This window comes from Miniopterus schreibersii (genome assembly GCF_964146895.1).
Source record: "Miniopterus schreibersii genome assembly, chromosome: 2".
Lineage (NCBI taxonomy): Eukaryota > Metazoa > Chordata > Mammalia > Chiroptera > Miniopteridae > Miniopterus > Miniopterus schreibersii.
The window spans coordinates 140,147,361-140,169,364 of record NC_138102.1 but is presented as its reverse complement, the minus strand read 5'-3'; the positions used below and the strand labels follow the sequence as shown (position 1 = coordinate 140,169,364).

Genomic DNA, 22,004 nt, shown 5'->3' with positions numbered 1-22,004 from the left:
TCTTTAAAATAAGAAAGACCTGGATGTGAGTCCTGGCTCTGCCACTTCACCAGCTACATAACTTCAGGTAGGTGACTAATCCGAGTGCAGTTTTCCCAGGTGTAGACATAATATATCTATTTCATAAGAGAAATGGAAAGATGGTAGAGTGCCTAACACAAAGTAGGCTCCCAATAAACACAGCCACCCTTTATCTGTGAGAGGTAATTGGGATAATTCTGTATTTTTCTCCAAAAAAATTTTTTTGTAGGACTGGTTGTTGCATAAAGGCTGCTCCCTCTTCAGTCTGGACCCCCCAGAACATTCAGAATGGAGTTAAAATTATAAACAGTTGAGACACTCAGTACATTGTTTACTGACTGACTGACCTTGCTTAGGTTGTGAGCCACTCACCTAAATAGCCTTGGGTCTTTTTCTGTAGTGCAGTGACTGGGCAGTCTTTATGAGCTAACAGTAGCTGTTTCAACTGAGCCACCTCATTGCGAAGTAACGTGACTTCATTCTGAGGAGAGAGGGAAGAAAAGAGTATCAAGAAAATTCATCCTTCACTCTTTAACCCCCAGTGACTATCTCTCAAACTGACGACAGAGTGCTGCCTGATTTAGTCTTCAGAATCTGGAGACTTCTGATCCAGAAAGGCTTAAGATAAGATAGCTCAGGGATAGTAGTCTTGAGTTCAATGACAGGAGTTGCTTACAGTGTAAAGTAGGGATTTACAATAGAAAATTATTCCTATATAGGATAAACATGAATATACCAAAATTAATAATGCATATGTCCTTTGACTAAGAAAATCTACTTCCATGAGTCTATTTAACAGAACTACCTACTCAAGTGCATACAATGTTCACTGCAGCACTGCTATCCTAGCAAAAGATTAGAAACATTATAAATATCCATACCTTATAATATAATCACACTATAGGATGTACTACTATACAGCTATTTAAAAAAATGTGGTAGGGCCTGGACGGGCGTGGCTCAGTGGTTGAGCGTCGATCTAGGATCCAGGTGGTCAGGGTTCGATTCCTGGTCAGGGCACATGCCCGGGTTGTGGGCTCCATCCCCAGTCGGGGGCGTGCAGGAGGCAGCCGATCAATGACTCTCTCATCATTGATGTTTCTATCTCTCTCTCCCTCTTCCTTCCTCTTTCTGAAATCAATAAAAATATATTTAATAAATAAATAAATGAGGTAGGTCTTCTATATACATGGATAGATCTCCAGGAGATACTGTTAACCTATTTATGTCAAAACAAACACATAATCCCTCCCTGACTCCCCTACAAAAACTATAAATGAAAATAATATTTAGAAATACACGTACATCTGGGCCCTGGCCAGGTGGCTCAGTTGGTTAGAGTGTCATCCAGATATACCAAGGTTGTGGGCGTGATCCCCGGTCAGGGCACAAACAAGAATCAACCAATGAATGCATAAATAAGTGGAACAACAAATCAATGTTTCTCCCTCTCTTAAAAAAAAAAGTGTACTACTGTAATTAAAAATAAGATAGAAAGAAATACATATATTTCTGGGAGGTAACATTAAACTTTCCTACAGGGAAGAAAAGTCTGGAAAGGCATACTGAAGAGGGTCTTTGTTTTCATTCTATACCTCTTTGTGTGTATGTATTTCCTTGTAATGAAATATTTTAAGTAATCAGAAGAAGGGAAAATAATATTCAAGAAAATATATGGATTATAACTGTTCTATTTATGCTTATGTGGCTTTTTCTTTCTTTCTTTTATTAAGCTATATTATCTGGGGCAAATGCATTTCCCTTTGGGTTTTCCATGACCCCAGTCTGATTTACTGATGACTTAAAAGAGCATCCTGGGATGCTTAATCTAATTCCCTTCAACCAAATGGGTCTATTCATGACTCATTCTAGTAGCAGATTTTGGAGTAGATGATGTATTTTCCAATCCCTGGGGAAGAGATTTCAATTCTGACTATAAGACAGTCTTCCTGCATTCTTCCTGGAACATCTTCTGGATCTGTCCTAACTTAAAGAATTACCATTTGCTATTAGATTGTCCTACTTTTTTCTCATTCAACCCTACTTTCAAGACTCAACAATCCCAATAATCATCCAGGACCCACTCACACTCAGCTGAATGTTCTGAGACGTGAGTTCCTCTGCCTTCTTCTCTAGGGAGGACACCCATAGCTTCCGCTTTTGACGGCAGCGAGAGGCGGCAGCCCGGTTGCGTTCCAGAAAGCGCTGCCGCCGCTCATCTGGGTCTTCATCCACTGTGCGCCGCCGTCGCCCTCCTGTACTAGGAGTGGGCTGGGCTGGTGAGACCTGTTGCCCAGGAGTGAAAAGGAGTTACTTGAAAGGAACGTCAATCCTTTCCAAATTAAACCTGACGATAGGTATATTAGTAAGATCTGGTAAAGGGATGTACCAGTCTGTAACCACAGCAAGTCTCATCACTATGTCCCTTAGCTTCTCTTTTGTAGTTGTTCCTCATTCTGCCTCCCATTTCCTTCCAGTCCTCTCAGTCCCATACTTAGACAACCAGACAGAGTTCAGTTGGAAACTGATTATTTCTGAGACAGACAGACAAAATGAAACTAGGATCACTTTTTGTTTCTTAAGAATAGGGAATCTTGTAGGAATGGAAAGCATAAAGGAGGGTATCGGGAACTTTTACCAAGACCAGAATAAAAAGTTTACAAATCACTGATTTGGACAGCAATATGTACAAACAACTGGATGCTACGAGTTTCAGGGGGGGAAAAAGATTTTACTACTAGTGAGAATTATTATGGAAAACTATGGATTAATATATTTTTATTTATAATCAGTTATTAATCATCCTCATCAACCCTTCCCCCATCCTGTTTGTGTTGTTCTGTTTGTTCTTTCTTAAAGAGAGGAGCATTTTTAATCCCTTTACAAATCGGTGATACAGGATTATCTTTTGTCTTTAAACTTCAGGCTGATGTCCCTGGACACTAAAGCACTTTTGGATCATCTTGCCTTTCTGTTAGCTGGTTTGTGTCCTGAGAAGATAGACCAATTTTATAATAGCAAAAATTAAAATGTAGAAAGGTAAATGATCTGTAGAAAACAAACTATAAATACAAAACAATGCCAAAAATAAAGCTGTTCTAGATCTGTGGCTAGTACAGAATATCTGTATTAGCAGCTCCCAAATGCCAGAACTCACACAAGTTGCATGAGAATAAGCATGATCTTATAAAAAACAGAATCTTATACTCTGCTTCAGGCCCTGCTGAATCATGTTCTTCATTAAGATAACCAAGAGATAATTTTATTTATTTAGACTAATATCTCTCCCAAAAGAAAAAAATGGGGAGGAAATTTCAAATTCAATTTAATGAGCTAGAGGTTTTAGGTCATTGCTTCTCACTATACCAAGGGAAGTTTATACTAATTCTCTTGAGATTCAAAATTTCCTCTTTGTCCTGAGCTCAAAGGAACACATGTAAAGACTGGTGCTTTACCAAGGATGGGAAAAGGAAATGATAGGTTCCTGTTCTCTCATAGGCAACTCAGGGAATGGATGTGAAAGAACAGGCTGAGAGAAAGGGAAGAATGAGAAGGAATCAGTGGTGACTAAAAAGGAGGTCATGTCATTTCCTCAAGAGGCAAAGCTCAACCAGTGGATGTGTCTCTCTCATATCAATGTTTTTTTCTCTTTCCCTCCCTTCCATTCCCTCTGAAAAGCAATGGAAAAAAATATCCTCAGGTGAGGATTAACAACAACAACAACAAGAGGCAAAGCAACACAACTGGGCAAGGGGCTGCTACTCTACCATCTCCAGGGACTGGCATTGGAAGGGGATACATGAGGGTGGGCAGGCTTAGCTTCCAACAAGAAAACTCCAATGAAGGTTTTTGTTGTTGGCCAAGCTTTAAGGCAGCATATGGCTATTAAATGTTAGAACATGTGGTGGTAAATGATGAAGCAGGTGGTGACATCAGGAAAAGGGGCTGGGCAAAGAATGCAACTCTAGAAACTGATCTCAGGTTGTTGTCACCTGTCCAGTATAGATAATACAAAACTGAGGCCTATTTAGTTTTCAAAGAAATTTACTAAAACTGAGGCCTCCTTGAGAAAAGAATTGGGCATCTAATGGGACTGCTCTTTCTTAAGAGATTAAATTGATAAGGAAAAGGTGTATTTTTGTGTTTGTTTACTGAGCCATCTTAATACTGTGATATCACATATTATTAATATATTACTATCTGATTTTTGCTGTAAAATGTAATCAAGTAAGTGGGTTTTTTTTGGTATGTTTTTTAAACACTTAATAGATGGAAAGAGACTAGGAGAACCTCCTTTGTCTGGTGCACATACATCATTCACATATAGATAAAAAACAAAACCAAAATTAGACCTCCTCTGTGACAGTTATCTAGTCTGTTTACATGTAAGTATAACACAAGGGTGAATAAAAAATGGTACATTTTGCTACTGTCAAACTGTCAACAAGAACCAGAGCACAGGAAAGTGTCCAGAAAGCTGAAATCCATTCTTCTCTAATTTTTTTGCTCCTTGAAAAACATAGGACATAAAGAGCAATGGTGACATAGCTGGTTCCCCCATCCTAGGGCCCAACTCACCTGTGGCTGGGCAGGGGATGGGGCATCAGGGTGCTGGATGAGGATCTGGCTCTGCTCAGGACGGGCTGTCACCATGGTGCTGGCTGTACCCGCCACCATTCCACAACCACCATTAATTGAGGAAACTTGGTGGGTTAGGGTGGCTTTTAGTCTCTGTGGGAAAAGATTTTAAAAAAAGGTTGTCAAAGGTGAGATTCTATCAAGGGTGGGAAGAGTGGGCTTGGATTTTACTACTGATCTTACAGACAGCTAAAATTTCCACACCAATTTTCCTTTAACAGACGAATTAAAAGAAAATGACAGGGAGAGAGAGTGTGCACCTGGATCCCTAAAATGTCTACTCTATTCCCTGGCTATCATCCTTGGCACAGTTGGAGGGTGGAGGTTGCTGAAGCAATAGAGTCCAGATGAAAGCTCTCTCCTGGAAGCTGGCCAGGTGCTGGTTACGCAGCTATTCACCTCTTGGCCAGCTCTCTTGCCCACTCATCCACCCTCCATCTGTCACCCTGGAACTGAAACAGCAAGTGTTCCACTCCAAACAATCTGTGCTGCCTCTTCACTGCCATGGTCTATGTACCAAGCTCTAAAGGTAGAAGAGAGGAGACGGGAGTCCTAAATCAGGGTCTCTTTCCCTATAGGCCTCACAACAGGGTATCTTTAGCTCTGCCAAGTCCCAGAAGGTTCCCTTGCTTATTAGCTCACTTAGAAAACTTAGGCTGATACCACTTCTTTCAGAAAGGGCCAATGTTGCTCCAGGCTGGAATGTACTCACCATCTTGGCTTCTGATGGCATAGGGTGGCCAGAGGGAGAAATGGAACCACTGCTGTTAACTGGTGGGCCAGGGATACCAGGAATGTTGGGCACCATAGACACAGGCCTGGCCAGCTGGATCAAGAGAAGGAAGAAAAACCAGAAGGGAACATAATAGTATTAGTGGGGCAACAGCTTCCCAAAATGCAATGATTTTAAGATTGGCACATCAGGGCCTGTTCTGTGCAACTTGCCCGTAGGGCATACAGGGATCCTGGGAAATACGTCCCCCCCATAGCACTGAATCGAATCCTTCAGTGCTATGACAATTTCTATGGGAAGGGTTGGGGGTGTATACTGAGGAAAGTGGTAGGCAATTTGGGAGGTGCTAAGTGCCAAATGAAATCAACCAATCAGCAGGCTGGCAAGATCAATTCCTAGACCAGGAGCCAATTGTCCAGATGAGTCTTTGTCTAGTATCCCACAGTACTGAATTGGCAGAGGTTAGTTAAGTGTTTGAGCAGGCTGCCATGCTCAACTGGTCTGCCATACAGACCAGAGCCCACATTTCCCTGGGGCTTGTGTGTATTTATGAGCATTCAGGTGGAAGGGAGGGATTGTGTGTTGGTAGGGTTGAATGTCCCAACTACAGTGCTTACCGATATAACAGAAGGCATCTGTACTGGAGGCCCTGGCAGCACAGGCATGGTCTGTCCATTAGCAAGATGCATGACAAGAGGAAGGGAGCCAGTGGGGGACCTGGAGGACACATGAAGTGAAATGCTCATAATACAGACCCTTTTGCCTATGGATCTTCCTTCTCTAATATAGCAGATTTTCCAGTCTTCCCTAGTTAGGGAAGTTAAAGGGCAGCATTGTAAAATCTTGACACCCTCATGAAGGTGAAAAAAGCAGGGAATGCTACAAGATCTTTATACCTGGCAAATTAAACAAACACCACTGAACTCAAATGGGTGGGCAGCAAATCCTATTAAGAGTTTTGAACAATTGCCCTGGACAGTGTAGCTCAGTTGGTTGAGCGTCATGCTGTGCACCAAAAAGTTGCTGGTTTGATTCCCAGTCAGGGCACGTGCCCACGTTGCAGGTTCAATCCCTGGTTGGGGTGTGTACGGGAGGCAAACAATCAATGTTCCTCTCACATTGATGTTTTTCTCTCTTTCCCTCTCGCTTCTTCTCTCTCATCAATAAAAACATATTTTAAAAAATAGTTTTGAACAATTAAATAAACATCTCTATCACTGCCATGTATAAATTCTGTCTTGCCTTAGGTGAGGGAGACTTGGACAAAAGTTGTCATTTTGCAAAGATGAATCATGTCATATGATACCCAAATATGAGTAAGTTTCTCTTGTTCCTTTCCACATTTTGCTCTACCCTGTCCAAAAAGATGTCCCTTTGTATTTTTCTTAGTGGGTCCACAGAACAGTAAGCTTCAAAAGGCTGAATTCTGACAATAACCTCTTAACTCAGTGGGTATCTAGCTAGGTACATGTTGTCAAGTCATCCCATTATGAAATCTGTACAGGCTGTGCCAGGAGTGAAGACAAATAAAATTAGGGGTAGCAAAGATCAAGAATCCTAACTGGAACTGAAGGAAACACTATAAAAAGATGACTTAATGGGTTTCAGCCCCTCGTTCAGTAGTGCTCCAATAAATGTCTACAGATTGAGGCCAAGAACTAAATATAATTTCCTGTGCGGTCTCTACCATTATGATGAACGTCCTAATGTTTTAAGGCTTCTTCTTTTAGATCAAAGAAGTATTAAACCTCCAAATTAATGAAGTATTATCCTCAAATAAATACTTGCTGGTCTATTCAAAAGGGAAAGGAATCTATTTATGGGGGGAAAATTTTTATTTTGAGAGACAATCACAGTGACTCATTTTCTTGAGTATTCAAATAGTCCCTGTTTTATCAAATAATTTTACAAAGTAGAAAAAGTTTCAGGCTTCATTATTTCTCTCTGCTCTTTACTTACCCCAGTTGCCTGTTGGATGGTGGAGCCTGTGTGATGACAGAGGTTGGGGAGGGAAGGGTTGGGTGAAGTGGATCATAGCCCAAGTGGAGAGGCAGGGACCCAGGGCGTACAATGGTAGGCGTTGGGGTAGAGATCACAACAGGCTTTGGGGCAACCTCCTGGGGAGAAGAGACCAACAGATCACAAAGTGCTTTAAGGGGCCACTTATAAGGAAATACAAAGCTGGTAAAATCTAGTACAAATTTATTGGAAAGAGTAAGTCATGTGGCTCCATGGTCATGGACCATACCTCACTTATCCATTCAGTAAAAATGCTGAGTTAAGACCTTGGCCATCTCCCTTTCATCAGGGATGATGGCTATATGAATGACAGTTGAAAAATCACTTGAAATCTCTGTAGAAGCATTGTAGTATCATATAAGTTTAAAAAATTGTTATAATTTTTCACAATCTAGATACTGTCATTCTAAACTTGATACTGTCATTTTAAATTTGGTGTCCTGTGATCTCTAATGGGAAAAGGCAGGTATAAGACTGGTGACAAGACAACACAATATCTTCTTTAAAAAAGGGCTATGGAAGTTTAAATAATGATCATATTGTAATAAAACAAACTGCTTTCCACTGTTAACTTATTAGGATCTTAGGTTACCAGAGGACACACTGGCCATGAAAAAATCTCCAGACAGCTTCTAGGACCTGGTTACTGATGAAAAGGAGAAAGAGAAGGGAAGGTTGTAATGTTTGTGGGGTTTTTGGTGGGGAGGGGGTTGTAATGTTTATGAAGGGAGTGGTTTGGGGAAGTTATCAAACCAAATTTGGAAGGAAGTAAAGTGAAGTGTAGATGCACTTACTCAAAGTGGATATTAAAATTAATAATTGCTGGTAGGACAGTATTGACTGAAGGAGGCATGAGGGGGCTTCTGAGGTCCTGATAATATCTGGGTGCTAGTTACAAAATCTGTACACTTTGTGAAAATTCAGAGACCTGTATAATTACAATTTATGAACTTTTCTGTACATACATGTACTATATTTCAATAAATTTATAAAAAAATACCATTCTGTCAAGTTTCCTTTAAAAAAATATTCAGAATCCTAGCATATACTCCCTTTAAGTCACTAGATGACTTCCCTCTGTGAAGACTTTTTTCCAAATTGTTTAATGTCCAGTTTATAAACTATGCAATTTTCTTTCTCACTTATTGAGGTACAACATACATACAGTAAAGTGCATTAATCTAAAAGATACAACTAAGTAACTTTTTACATATGTAAAATCAACACAGAGCCCATTTCCAGCACTCCAGAAGGTTCTCCTGCATCCCTTCCCAATCCATATCTTTCCTCACAAGAGGTTAAACATTCTGAGTTCTATCACCATCAAATAATTTTGCCTTTTCTTTAACCTGATGTAAATAAAATAATATAGTATACTTCTGTGTCTGAATTTTTTTGTTATTGTTCAAATCTAACGTTTGTGAGATTCATTCATTTGCTGTGTATGTCATTAGTTCATTCTTTTTTAATGCCATGTAGTATTCCATTTTATAAATATACTACACTTTATTCATTTTCTTGTTGATGAACCATTTCCAGTTTTTTTCACTATTATCAATAAAAATGTTATGAACATTCTTATACACTTCTTTGGATGGGCATACACACTAATTTCATTTCCACATAGACTTAGAAGTAGAGCTGCTGGGTCATAGAGTAGGTGTAATTTATATAAATCTTCTGAATGATTAACATTTATTTGAATATACTCCATCCTCCTGTCTCACACATTATTTATACAACTAATAAATCAAAATGTAATCTGTTAATGAACATTTGGGATGACTTTTGGTAGAGAATTTTACCTTGTCCTTGAGTGGCGGGGAGCAGGGGCTGGAGGCAGGACTGTCAGGTGGGGATGAGTCTACCTCCACTGGCTCCTCTTCTTTGATTTTAATGTCTGGTGTGGAAGGCAGAGACATGTCAAGGGGCCCTGTAGCAGCCTGTTAAAAGAGAGAAATGAGCATCATTTAACCCCATGATTTCCTGCTGGTTGAATCTGTAGCTCCCAGTTAAAAGATGAGGGAATATACTTCTAAGAAGTTAGGTCCTTGGTTGAAGCAATGAGTTGCAAGTCAAAGAAATGTGAAGCCTAGGTTTTATGTACAACTTTGGCCAAATCATTTCACTTCTCAGGCTTCTGCTTCCCTCACTATAAAATGGAGATAACACCTGCTTCACCAAGGGTGAATACTTAGAAAGATTCTGAAAGGGAAAAAAAGCTGTCATTTAAATCCATCCAAGTATTATGATATTATTTTTCAGGAAAGTAAAATGATTCCTGAATCCAGTGCTTGCCTTTCCCCAACCTGTTCTATTGGCCACTGGAGAACTGTGAACAATTTCTCTGCCAACCAGAATGACTAGATTACCCAATTATCAAAAGCAAATGAAGACAAATTGACTATTAAAGTACTGAAAACAACTTAAGAAAGACCTTTTCTGGGGAATGCCCCATGTTTGATAGTGAGTTCATCCCAAAATTTGATGCTAGAGCTTACAAGTTAGAAAGATAGGGCTTCAGGGTAACAAAGAAAGGAAAGACTAATTACTTGATCAGTGAGAAAAATTAGAACTTGGTCCTAGAAGTAGGACTGGAGCAAACCAGAAAGAAAAGGGAGTACTTCCCAGCCAGTGTGGCTCAGTGGTTTTTTTCTTTTTAGGATCTTTATAAGCATTATAATTATTTTTTCCCTTTTGGAATCTTTCTAAGTATTCACCTTTGGTGAAGCAGGCGTTATCTCCATTTTATAGTCAGGGAAGCAAAAGCCTGAGAAGTGAAAGGATTTGGCCAAAGTTGTACATAAAACCTAGGCTTCACTTTTCTCCTATGACCCAGGAGATAGAGGTTCAATTCCTGGTCAGAGCACATGCCCAGGTTGCGGGTTCAATCCCCAGTAGGGGGTGTTCAGGAGGCAGCCAATCAATGACTCTCATCATTGATGTTTCTCTCTCTCTCTCCCTTCCTCTCTCTAAAATCAATAAAGACATAAAAAAAATTAAAAAAGAAAACAGAGTACTTTCCTAGCAGTGGTGCCATCACCTCACAGAACCTCAGAGCCATAAACTGTTTTGCAGGGAACAATAAACAATCCGAGATGACAGTCCTGAGACTGCACCATGACAGAGGCATGAACTGCTGGCACTGCAGTTCAGTTTTATGACAACATGGATCCTTTGTTCTACTCTTCCCATATCCTAGAATTCTTGGTGAAAGAGTAATTTGTTTCTAATTCTCCCCTTGCTACCTTAATCCCTAAAAAGGTTCTTGGTAGTTGAGCAAACTGAAGGTAATCTGGTGTCTACCACATTAGAGAAAGTGGTAATGGTTCTTTTTCTCCAATATGATGGAGGCGAGCAACGGCAAAGATGGTTTCATTTCTGCCCTCACTTTTTCTACACTGCTAAGATGTCAGGCCCAACTGAGCTAATCCTGGGATCCCTGAAGTCAGAGGGTGGTGGGAAGGAGAGGCCTCTCAACCACAAGTTTAAAATTCTGTCGGGGCATCTCCTAAAAAAGCTGTGGTTCAGAAAAGTGTGGACTCATAAAATACTCCTGGAGATAATCTTACATTGCGTCTGTGCTTCTCATCAGGGCAACATGAAGACCACCTCTGTATAGGCAGGAAGAAACATCAAGAGATACGCAATGAGTAAAGGCCCGACCAACTATGAATAGCGTCTCAGAAGTGTCAACTGAATGAAAATGGCAATGGAAAGACCTGAAGCTTTTCAAGGGAGGATCATTTTCTTAAATTTGTCTATAATGAGTTTGGTTTAAAATCCCTCACTTCCTGGTGGAAATAATTTGATTTTTTTTTTTGGTAATTTAGCTTGCTTAACTGACTGATTTCTTTGTTTTGGGGGAGGGAGAAATTATACCATATAGGATGAAGAAACTGAAAAATGAGAGACCTGGGCATCCAAAGAAAAAGAATGATGATAAGGTTAGTTCTGCATTTTGAAAGTAGAACTACAAATACATGCCACTCAATTGGTCTTTCTTTCAGTTTGAGGAAGATAGCATGAAAAGCAGCTCATAGAAAGCTATGGAATTTGGAAAGACCTCCAGTTATAAGGACATTTTATTTTGCATTCTTACAATTTAAGCTGTATGGAAAAATCATATATACTCCTTAGAAGGAAACAGCTTTCCTGGATATTTTTTCTTATATTCTGGCTTTTCTATATTCTGACGGGATTTCATGTCTCACAGCATCATGCAATTAGGGAAGGTACATATGGTTAACGTGTATATGTTTTGAGATCATATATTGGAATTTTTCTGAATTCTTATGGAACACAGACCTGATTTTAAATAGTGACTAATAACTCAGAATTCTAATTCTAAAGTAGAATAAACTTTGACCTTTCTAGTTTCCTTTCCCCCAAAATCCCTTATACCATGGGAACTATTTTTATTTGACTCTGCTTCTTGAACTATTTCCTCTGGTCTTTCAAATTGAAGGATTTTCTAGCAATTTGGAATATAAAGCCTAAAATCAGAATCATAGCACCTGAGGAGTGAAGGCATCCCAGCATTTCAATCCTCTACAATATCTATACTAAGTGACCTACATATAACTGAATACGCATTGTGACAGCTTCCACCTGTTGGCCATATTTCTACCTCTGAGCCATACAAAATAAGTTTGACCCTTCTTTTACAAGAAAACTCTTCAAATACTGAAGACTGAACTTTTGTTCACATTAAATCTTCTCTTTTCCAAGCAAAACTACCTCTATTTCTTTAAAATATTCCCAAAGTGACATAATTTCTAGTTCTTTCACCATCCTGGTTGTTCTCCTTTGGAAGGCATTAAGAACATCCTTCTTGCCTGGCTGGGCGTGGCTCAGGGGCTGAGCATCGACCTAGGATCCAGGAGATCCCGGTTCGATTCCTAGTCAGGGCACATGCCCGGGTTGTGGGCTTGATCCCCATCTGGGGGCGTGCAGGAGGCAGCTGGTCAATGACTCTCATCACTGATGTTTCTATCTCTCTCCCTTTCCCTTCCTCTCTCTGAAATCAATAAAAATATATTAAAAAAAAAAAAAAAGAACATCCTTCTTTAAGAAAACACAGGCAGGGCCCTGGCCAAGTTGCTCAGTTGGTTAGAGCATTGTCCCGATAGTCAAGGTTGTGGATTTGATTTCTGGTCAGGGTACATACAAAAATCAACCAATGAATGCACAAATAAGTGGAATAACAAATTGATGTTTCTCTCTCTCAAATAAATTAAAAAGAAAACATAGGCAGGACAGTCTTTGCTGAGAATCACCGTGGTTTCTTGCTTCAACAGTGCTTGGAGCCCTGGCCAGTGCTCCTCAGTGGTTAGAGCATCGGCCTAAGCACCAAAAGGGTCACAGGTTTGATCCTCAGCCCGGCCATGCGGGAAGCAACCAATCAATGTGTCTCTCTCACATCAATGTTTCTCTCTCTCTCTTCCCATCCCTCCCTCCTTCCCACTCTAAGAATCAATGGAAAAAAATATCCTCAGGTGAGGATTAACAAAAAAACATACAAACAAACCCAGTGCTTGGACAGAACCGGTGTTCAACCCCCATCCCAGCCAGCCACCCAGATCCAGCCTTCCGTCACCTCCTCATAGCACCCTGGGCCCCAAGGCGCCCACACTACCCCTCCAGTGCCAGGCTTCTGCCTCTCCTTAGCCACCAACCATGACGACCGTGTCCACCTTGCAGGTGTGTCAGAACTACCACCAGGACTCGGAGGCCTCCATCAACTGCCAGATCAACCTGGAGCTCTATGCTTCTTACCTCTACCTATCCATGTCTTACTACTTGACTGTGATGATGGGGCTTTGAAGAACTTTGCCAAACATTTTCTTCACCAATCTCATGAAGAAAGGGAATATGCTGAGAAACTGATAAAGCTGCAGAACCAACTAGGTGGCTGAATCTTCCTGCAGAATATCCAGAAACCAGACCATGGTGACTGGGAGAATGGGCTGAATGCAATGGAGTGTGTTACACTTGGAAAAAAGTGTGAGTTAGTCACTACTGATATTGTACAAACTGGCCACTGACAAAAATGACCCTCATTTGTTTGACCTCATTGAGACTCACTACCTGAATGAGCAAGTAAAACCACAGAAGACTTGGGTGACCATGTAACCAACTTGCGCAGGTTGGAGGCCCCTGAAACTGGCATAGCAGTTTTGACAAGCACACCCTGGGAGACAATGAAGAGAGCTAAGCCTTAGGCTGGCTTCCCATAGCCATGGAGGTGACTTGCTTGGTCCACCAAAGTGGTACATGCATGTTGGAGTTACCTTTACTTTTTCTGTAACTTGTACTAAGTCATCCACTTATGTTCTTTCATTCATACATTCCTTCAAATAAAGTAATTTGGTACAACCCCCTCTGCCAAAAGAGAAAGCATAGGCAGTAAAATCTCTGACATTTCTCTTAGCAATATTTTTTCTGATATATCTCCTCGGGTGAGGGACACAAAAGAAAAAATAAACAGATGGGAATACATCAAACTAAATAGTTTTTGCACAGCAAAAGAAACCATCAACAAAGCAAAATGCTAACCTATTGAATGGGAGAAGGTATTTGCCAACGATATATCCAACAAGGGGTTAATATCCAAAATTTATAAAGAGCTCATATAACTCAACACCAAAAAAAATCCAATTAAATATGGACAGAGGACCTGATTAGGTACTTCTTCAAAGAGGATACACAGATGGCCAACAGACATTTGAAAAGATGTTCAGGGTCACTAATCATGAGAGAAATGTAAGTTAAAACCACAATGAGCTATCATTTCACACCTGTCAGAATGGTTATCATCAGTAAATCAACAAACAACTAGTGTTGGAAAAGATGTGGAAAAAATGAAACAAAGAAGAGTCTAAATTCAATAAATATTTATTGATTGGCTGGTTAAGTAAAAACAGTCCAGGTGAGAAGTCTCAGAAAAGAGTGGGATTTGGCAAAAAACCCCCACTTATCTAACAAAATATGATTAACTTATAATCTTTTAATATCTTCAAAATATTAAAAACAAATAATTTTTAAAAAAGTCTTTACTGATTTCAGAGAGAGGAAGGGAGAGGGGGAGAGAGAGAGAGAAACATCAATGATGAGAGAGTCGTCATTGATCGCCTGCCTCCTGCACGCCCCTGACTGGGGATTGAGCCCTCAACCCAGGCATGTGCCCCGACAGGGAATCAAACCGCAATCTCCTGGATCACAGATCAATGTTCAACTGCTGAGCCATGTCAGCTACACTCAAACCAAACAATTTTAACAAACAGATTACTAAACTAATGCTCTACTGGAATTCCAAGAAGACTGATTTTTGGTGAAGACAAACTTGCACTGATGCATTGTCTGGATGGCTGACTAGGATTGGTGGGTATTCTCTGTTTCTGTAGAACCAAGCCTGTAATTTTGTGCTCTAACCAACTAAGCAAATTATCCCAGGGAACAATGAGAATAGCCTAGATCTGAACACCACCAGTTTTTCAGTAAGTCCTGCCTCTTACCTTTTTTTCATCCTCATCTGCAGCTTTCTTGAATTCATGTTCAAAGGAGCTAGCTAGTTCATTGAAGAGCCCCACCTCCTCACAGTTCTTCAGGAATCTAGTTGGAGTAGGAGTCTGATCTGTAGACATGAAAAGAAAAGGAAATTCTATTTTAGTTTTGACCTGAAATTAAAACTTGTCAGTATATAGAGAACACATTTTAGTCATCCATTTTGGAGAGAGTCTGGTGTTTGGGCAAATTTGCTTTTATGGAGCTCTAGTAGGTGAAGGCCGGTGCTAGGCCACCAGAGGGTGTCTGTGCTGTGTTGCCTCAAGGCCAGCAGAGGGAAGACGAACAATGTTTTGTTGTGTGACTATCCATGTAACCACCTTTCTCCCAGAAGTTGGTTTCACCTCCCTCACCACCAAACAAAACCAAACCACCCACCCAGGTGGAGTTTGTGAAATCCCCAGATTTGAAAATCAAGTACAGTTAAGCAACATTTTCTCTTTAAACTTACTCCCTGCTAGGTCTGAAATGAGGAGGTATAAGCAGAGGAATGTTAAAGTCTGGTGAGGAGAAGAAATTGAGGATCAGGTGGTTGTTTGCTTGCTAACACTATCAAATTAGGGACAGTGCATTATCTCCCAGTGGGCACTGAGGTAAGGATCTGTTACCTTCTAAAGGCATTCTAGGCAAATCTAGGGGTCAGGGAACAAGACAGCAAGATCATGAGCTAGAAAAGGAAACGGCAAACAATAGAACAGAGACCTGGGCCCAGAGCAAATTCCGGAAACCAGGATATTTGGATTTAGATTTGCCAGCCAAAATATCCTCTCAGGGGCTGCACAAATCTTTCCTCAACACAGTGCCTCTGCCCCTGGGAAGAGGAAGGCTCTCTGTACCATGGCAACTTTTCAAGCAATTTGAATTTTAGATTTGAACTTCTCTCTCCCCACTTTGCTTTTCTAGTTTTTCTCGTACGTCAGTTGAATCTTGTTCCCTGATCCTAACTTTATTAGATGGTTTTCCTTGACATGATAGTTACCTCATGGATTCATCTCACACCCCAAACCACTAGATTGAATGATAGAAATAGAACAATGTTTAAATAATATTTTAAGGAGTGAGACCTGGGGTTAAAATCGCTCCTTCTACCATGATCAATTGGGAATAGTCCAGTGGGATTTTCCATGGAAACAGTATAATTAAAAAAAAAATTTAAACAAAACCTCTTCTGAATCAGAGTGTTTGGAAAAGTTGCCACTACCTCCCAAAATAGTTTTAAAAGCTTCTCTGGCAGCTTTGGTTGGCCAACGATAAAGCCACTTTTCCTCCATCCTTGGGTGAGTAGAAGTAATATCATCCTTTATGCTTAGAGAGAACTTTAGTAAGCACACACAAAAAATTACAACTCAAGTGAACCAGGATGGGGCAGCTAAGGGCATGGCTATGGCAGAAGAGGGCCTTTGGATCTCTGATCTGAGGCTCATACAAACTTCTCCCATTCCTGAACAATGTATAAGAAAACATATAAGAAAAACCTTAACCTGCTCTGATGATTCTGAAGCAATCAACAAGTGTTTACTGAATACTTTCTATGTTTTGGTGCTACAGGGATAGACTCGTGTGGAAATCTGGGGACAAGAAAAATGGGAGTATAGGAGTTTTGCCCAAATATAAGACATGGCTCTAGCCCTAGAGAATAAGAGAATGCTTTCTAGTTGAGAAAATAAAACTAATATACATAGATAGCATCACAGTATACAAAAAATTGGTGTCATGTGCATAGAGAATAAAATTATTGCAGAAATTAATAAAGACAAATTAACGACAGAGTAGTTAGGAGGTTTCTAGAAGCAGGACTTAAGCTGGGCCTTGAAGAATGGCTTTAGATGGTAAACAGAAGAGAAGATTTGGGAAGATTAGAGCAGTACGGTGGGTGAAGGCACAGAGAGAGGCAGGGTATGGGCACCATGTATAGATGAGGAGAAAAAGGTATGTCGAGGTCAAAAGATAATCATGTTAGATATATAAGTTGTGTATAAAGTTGGGCAGGTACCATGGGGTTAGGTTATAGAAAGCCTGAAAATCCAAGTATAAATAGCCTTAAAGTAAGATAATGACAGATTTTGAGTGGAGAAGAATTGGCTTTTAAAAATATGTATTTTTATTGATTTCAGAAAGAAAGGAAGGGAGAGGGAGAGAGAGTTGAAACATCAATGATGATAGAGAGTCATTGATTGGCTGCCTCCTGCACACCCTCTGCTGGGGATCGAGCCCAAAACCCAGGCCCGTGCCCTGATCCAGAATCCAACCTTGATCTCCTGGATCACAGGTTGATACTCTACTGCTGAGCCAAGCCAGCTGGGCAAGATTGACTTTTCAATAAAATTGGTGGATGGATGGATTATAATAAGAGATAAGATGGATTATAATAAGAGACTAGTCAAGGAGAGAGATCAGCTAGGAGACTATGGAGGAATCCAACGATAACGAGGGTGGTGGCAGGAAGAGCACGATGGAATAGAACAGAGAGAATCTGAAGGAAAAAAATAAAATAACTCAAGATTTTGAGGACACCATCATTGAATAACTAAGGAGAAGAAGTTGGTTTAGGGGACAAAGATAAATTAGGTCATTGACATGAAGATTTGAACAACAGAAAGCCAATTCAATTAGGGGTTGGAATACATGTGAGACACTGGGTCATAATTTACAGATATGAGAATTACCTGCCTAGATAGGATAGCTGAAGTCACATGCAATGGGATGAGCACTCAAGAATAGCATGCAAAGAATAACAGAAAATCACTTTCTCTTGGTGGGACTATTTTGTATCAATTTCTCTCACCACTCCTGGAGACTCAGCATAGGCCTTTCTACCCATTTGTAATCACCTCACCAACTTGATAACCTTGCCTCAAATCTATCTCTTTTATAAACTGTCTCTGATTAATTCCATTTAATATTAATTCTCTTGGTATTTTTATCATCTGTATTATTCACTTGTACTAGACTACAAATACTAAAATTATTTTCATGAATATATGCACTGACTTAATAAGTTTAAGTATGTGTTACCTAAATATATGTTTATACCCTATTCACACTTCCCTCTAAAACCTCCACTAGGCTTTTTTCTTTCTTTTTTCTTTTAATTTATTGATTTCAGTTAGAGAGAGAGAAAAACATCAATTTTGCTGTTCCACTTATTTATGCATTCATTGGTTGATTCTTGTATGTGCTCTGACTGGGGATCAAACCTGCAACCTTGGTGTATCGGATGACGCTCTAACCAACTGAGCTACCCAGCCAGGGCTCCCCCAGGCTTTCTTAAGGATCATTAATGATCTCTACTCATGTCCTTTTTCAGGAATTACAATCTGCAAGCTCCTAGCAAAGTAGATATTCAGCCAATATTTGCTTAATTAATAAGGAATAGGATATCTGTAAGGGCAAGTCCCTTTCTTCATGTACAAAAGTATGGAGAGAAGTTAAATATTGAGGTGAGCTTGCTCAACTCAGGTTAAATCAGATCCTCTCATGGTATCAAAAGAAAAAGCCCGCTTTGGTTTGTATGTCTGTCTAGCTGAAAATGACACAATAGAACTGCTGCACGGTTTGAGAGATGTTGCTGAGAATGGTCCCCTGAGATGGTATATGTAAGCAAGACAAACTTTAAAACAACTGGTGAGAGGTTCCAGGTCACCCAAATTGCACAGCAAAGTCCCAGTGACAAATGTCTTGTTTGAGCATTGGAAACGTGCCCTCAGTGGTGTCTGGGTTCACAAGGGAAGCTGAATTTACGAACTGACAATCTGCCTGCTCGGGGAAAACTGACACCCAGTGGAAGAGAAGCAGCCAGACGAGGTCGGCTTCCTCGCTTTTGTTCATCCCTTCATTGTGGGTAGGGAGAAATGTCAAAGGCATCTTTTGTCTATAAATCTTCCAAAGTCTTAATAAAAAGAAGGCAAGGAGGGAACAGACTGAAAAAAGCTAAGACAAAACCTCAACACACCTACCCTCAAAAACCTCAGAACCCAAGCTAGTATTAAAAACAGAGTGTAGAGGGCACACTAGAAACTTGGGAGCTTTTAGTGTTCCTTTTTCCTGATTAAATGCAGATCACATAAGGGCTCTTAATGGGAGAAGGGGAGTATAGCTCCCAGTACATCTGGTCCCTAGTATTAATCTTAACTGTCTGGTGATATCAAGGCATGTGGCTTCTGGGGCAGCAAATACCTGCAATGATGACTGAGTCAGTTCGGGCTGGGCCAAATTTCAATGTCATCTCATGCTTGTGTTTATGAACTGCCAGGTGGTCCTCGTTTGTAAATCTCTGAAATGAAACAGAAATGGAGATGTGAAAAAAAAAAAGGAAAAAAAAGCAATTCAGTGCCCTTTTAAAATGGCCTACCAAACATCCTGCGATAAGGTTGGTCACTGGAAAGAGGGACTACAAAGGGAATGGAAAGGAGAAAAAATTGGAAGTGATGGGAAAGGAGAGGTGATAGATTTAAAAAGAGAAAATGGGGAAGGAGAAAAAGAGGCACTAGAAAGCTGGGAAAAAAGAAGGAGGCAAAGACTGTAGCACCAACTGCTCTAATATTAGGTCCAAATGAGAGAAATGGACAGATTGTTGCTGAAGTGGGATCCAGGCAGGAGGTTCAAAATGAAAAAAACATTAAGGCAAACTCATAGTGAACAAGGGGAAAATAATTTTTAATAATAATAATAAAGAGAGAAGAAGGGAAAGGCTGGGCACTCGTTGGTCATCACAAAAATAGGAAATTCAGAGAATTAAGCTCTCCATGGTGGGGCTGAAATGGACTATTTATGAGGGGGCTAACAGGGAGATAAATTATGCAGGATTAGGAGAACCATTTAACTTCCTGGCCCCCACAATGCTGCAGCAGGAGCCTGCTCAGCTATTTGGCTCAGGGTTTTAATGAGTCAGGATGGAGCTGTAGAGGACAGAGGCCCAATGGCCAGCAATAATGACACACACCAGCCCCATTGGCCAAATGCTGTCTCCCCTCATTGGGCAGCCCGCCTGGGCTCCATCAGCCATAAAGGGGCCAGCACTATGCTGTTGGCTATGGAATGGCAGAATAAAAATACAAGCAGGATTTTTTTGTTAGGATAGGGAGAAGCCTGTAGGCAGGATGAGGGGAAGGGAAAAGGAGATAGTGTAGAAATTTTTATATACTTAGGGGTTTGGGTAAAAGGACAATGAAAAGGTGAGGCTAGGTCTGCCTCAGTTTATGACTAAGTAAGACAGGGTTACTGGACAGTAATTTATGCTCCAACCTGTTCTTTAGAAGGGGGAGGTGAAGAGAACGGATGGACAGCAGTAATTCAAAAGAATGATACCCTCAAAATTCCTTTTGAGGCTGGCTGGCCATGTTCCTTCATTAAAACACGCCTACAACACATAACAGCTTGGATGCTGCAGTTTTTCACAGTTCCTTCACCAGTCAGGCTCTGAAACATGGTTCTATTTGTCTTTTTATTTTGAAAAAAATGATTGGTTACTTCCCTCTTTTTACTTTCCTCATTAGATATATATTTCCCACTGAACACTATACCTTTGGCCCTCTTTTCCACAGCTCTTCTTTCTCTTTTTTTTTTACTTTATTGATTTTAGAGAGACAGAGGAAAGGAGAAAGAGAAATATCAATTTTTGTTGTTCTACTTATTCATTCATTGGTTGATTCTTGTATGTGTCCTGACCTGGGATCAAACCTGCAATCTTAGCATACTGAGCTACCCAGCCAGGGCCTCCACAGCTCTTCTTGCTTGTAAATGAAATAAACAGGAGTTGGCCCCACCCCAGCTACTATCCAGTTAAGAAAGCAACACTAAACTGTTTAAGTTCCTTTATTTTACCTGAAAGTAGCTTTTCCCAAATTTTCTCTGAGCCCCTATCACAATTAAATCAAGCATAAGATCTAAAATCCCTCTAGGTTAGGTCTATAGGCCTGAGGGCAAAGGGAAATTTCAATTAAAATTTTGAAGAACCAAGAAGTAAAACAGTCAAAAGAAGAATGTCTTAGTGGTTTCCAATGGATCTGGGACAAAACTGAATCAAGTGTGGGGAAATTTAGCCAAGAACTTTCATGTTCTCTACTGTTGGTTAACCTTAGGCATTGACTTTTCCCATCACACATTTTTCCTTAAGGAAAAAAGGATGGGGTGGGGTGAGAAAGGAGGGAATAATAATCTGTTACTCAGGGGTATAATATTTGTTGGTTAAACAAGTCATTGTAAAGGGTCTGGGACTGCCAGGTATTTGGTAAAAGGAAATGAGTAGAACCTAGTCTACAATGGAGAAAAGGCATCATTTTGGAAGGATAAGAATAGTAGTGGATTAGACAGTTTTCAAAATACACTGGAAATGTTATATCAATCTTTTTCAAAACTATGTTTATAAATTCTTCAAGAAAATTTCATGTAAGTAGCTTAGAAAATTTTGAACAGTGTTGTAGAATCTAGAAGGCTGACTTACAAACAAAAAGTCCTTTTCTATTATCAGAAATATAGTTTGCTCAAAACTGAGCTGGGAGATTTTTATTATTTTTTTTTAATCCTCAACCTAGGATATTTTTTCCATTGCTTTTTAGAGAGACTGGAAGGGAGAGAGAGAGAAAAACATTGATGTGAGAGAGATACATCAATTGGTTGCACCCCACCGAGTCCCGGGATTAAGTCTGCAACCGAGGTACAGTGCCCTTGGTCAGAATTGAACCCAGGACCCTTCAGTCTGCGGGCCGACACTCTATGCACTGAGCCAAAGCAGCTAGGGCAGGGAGAAAGGGTTTTTTTAAAAAATATATATTTTTTTATTGATTTCAGAGAGAGGGAGGGGGAGAGAGAGAGAGAAACATCTATGATGAGAGAGTCATTGATTGGCTGCCTCCTATACTCCCCCCGCTGGGAATCAAGCCCGAAACCCAAGCATGTGCCCTGACCAGGAATCGAACCACAATCTCCTGGATCATAGGTCGATGCTCAATCGCTGAGCCACGCCAGCCAGGCTGGGAGAAAGATTTTAAACCTCCATCAGGGTTTGCTCTGGTTAGGATTGTTAAAT

At 40.3% G+C, this 22,004-nt stretch overlaps 1 protein-coding gene and 1 pseudogene across 3 annotated transcripts in view; one reads left to right on the top strand and one right to left on the bottom strand.

Moving 5' to 3' along the window:
* LOC308553742 (cyclic AMP-dependent transcription factor ATF-7) overlaps positions 1-22,004 on the bottom strand; it is a 91,455-nt gene that overhangs the window by 11,071 nt on the left and 58,380 nt on the right. For both annotated transcript variants that reach the window (XM_081129921.1, XM_081129922.1), the window contains exons 3-11: positions 19,154-19,250; positions 14,929-15,047; positions 9,217-9,354; positions 7,352-7,509; positions 6,010-6,109; positions 5,372-5,485; positions 4,600-4,752; positions 2,110-2,307; positions 394-502 (exon numbers count right to left, since the gene is read on the bottom strand). In XM_081129921.1, coding sequence (XP_080986047.1) covers positions 394-502; positions 2,110-2,307; positions 4,600-4,752; positions 5,372-5,485; positions 6,010-6,109; positions 7,352-7,509; positions 9,217-9,354; positions 14,929-15,047; positions 19,154-19,250 — 1,186 coding nt within the window. The remainder of the gene's footprint in view (positions 1-393; positions 503-2,109; positions 2,308-4,599; positions 4,753-5,371; positions 5,486-6,009; positions 6,110-7,351; positions 7,510-9,216; positions 9,355-14,928; positions 15,048-19,153; positions 19,251-22,004) is intronic.
* Positions 13,091-13,628, top strand: LOC308553743 (ferritin heavy chain pseudogene; annotated as a pseudogene). Its single transcript has one exon. The product of its transcript is annotated as a ferritin heavy chain pseudogene (transcript).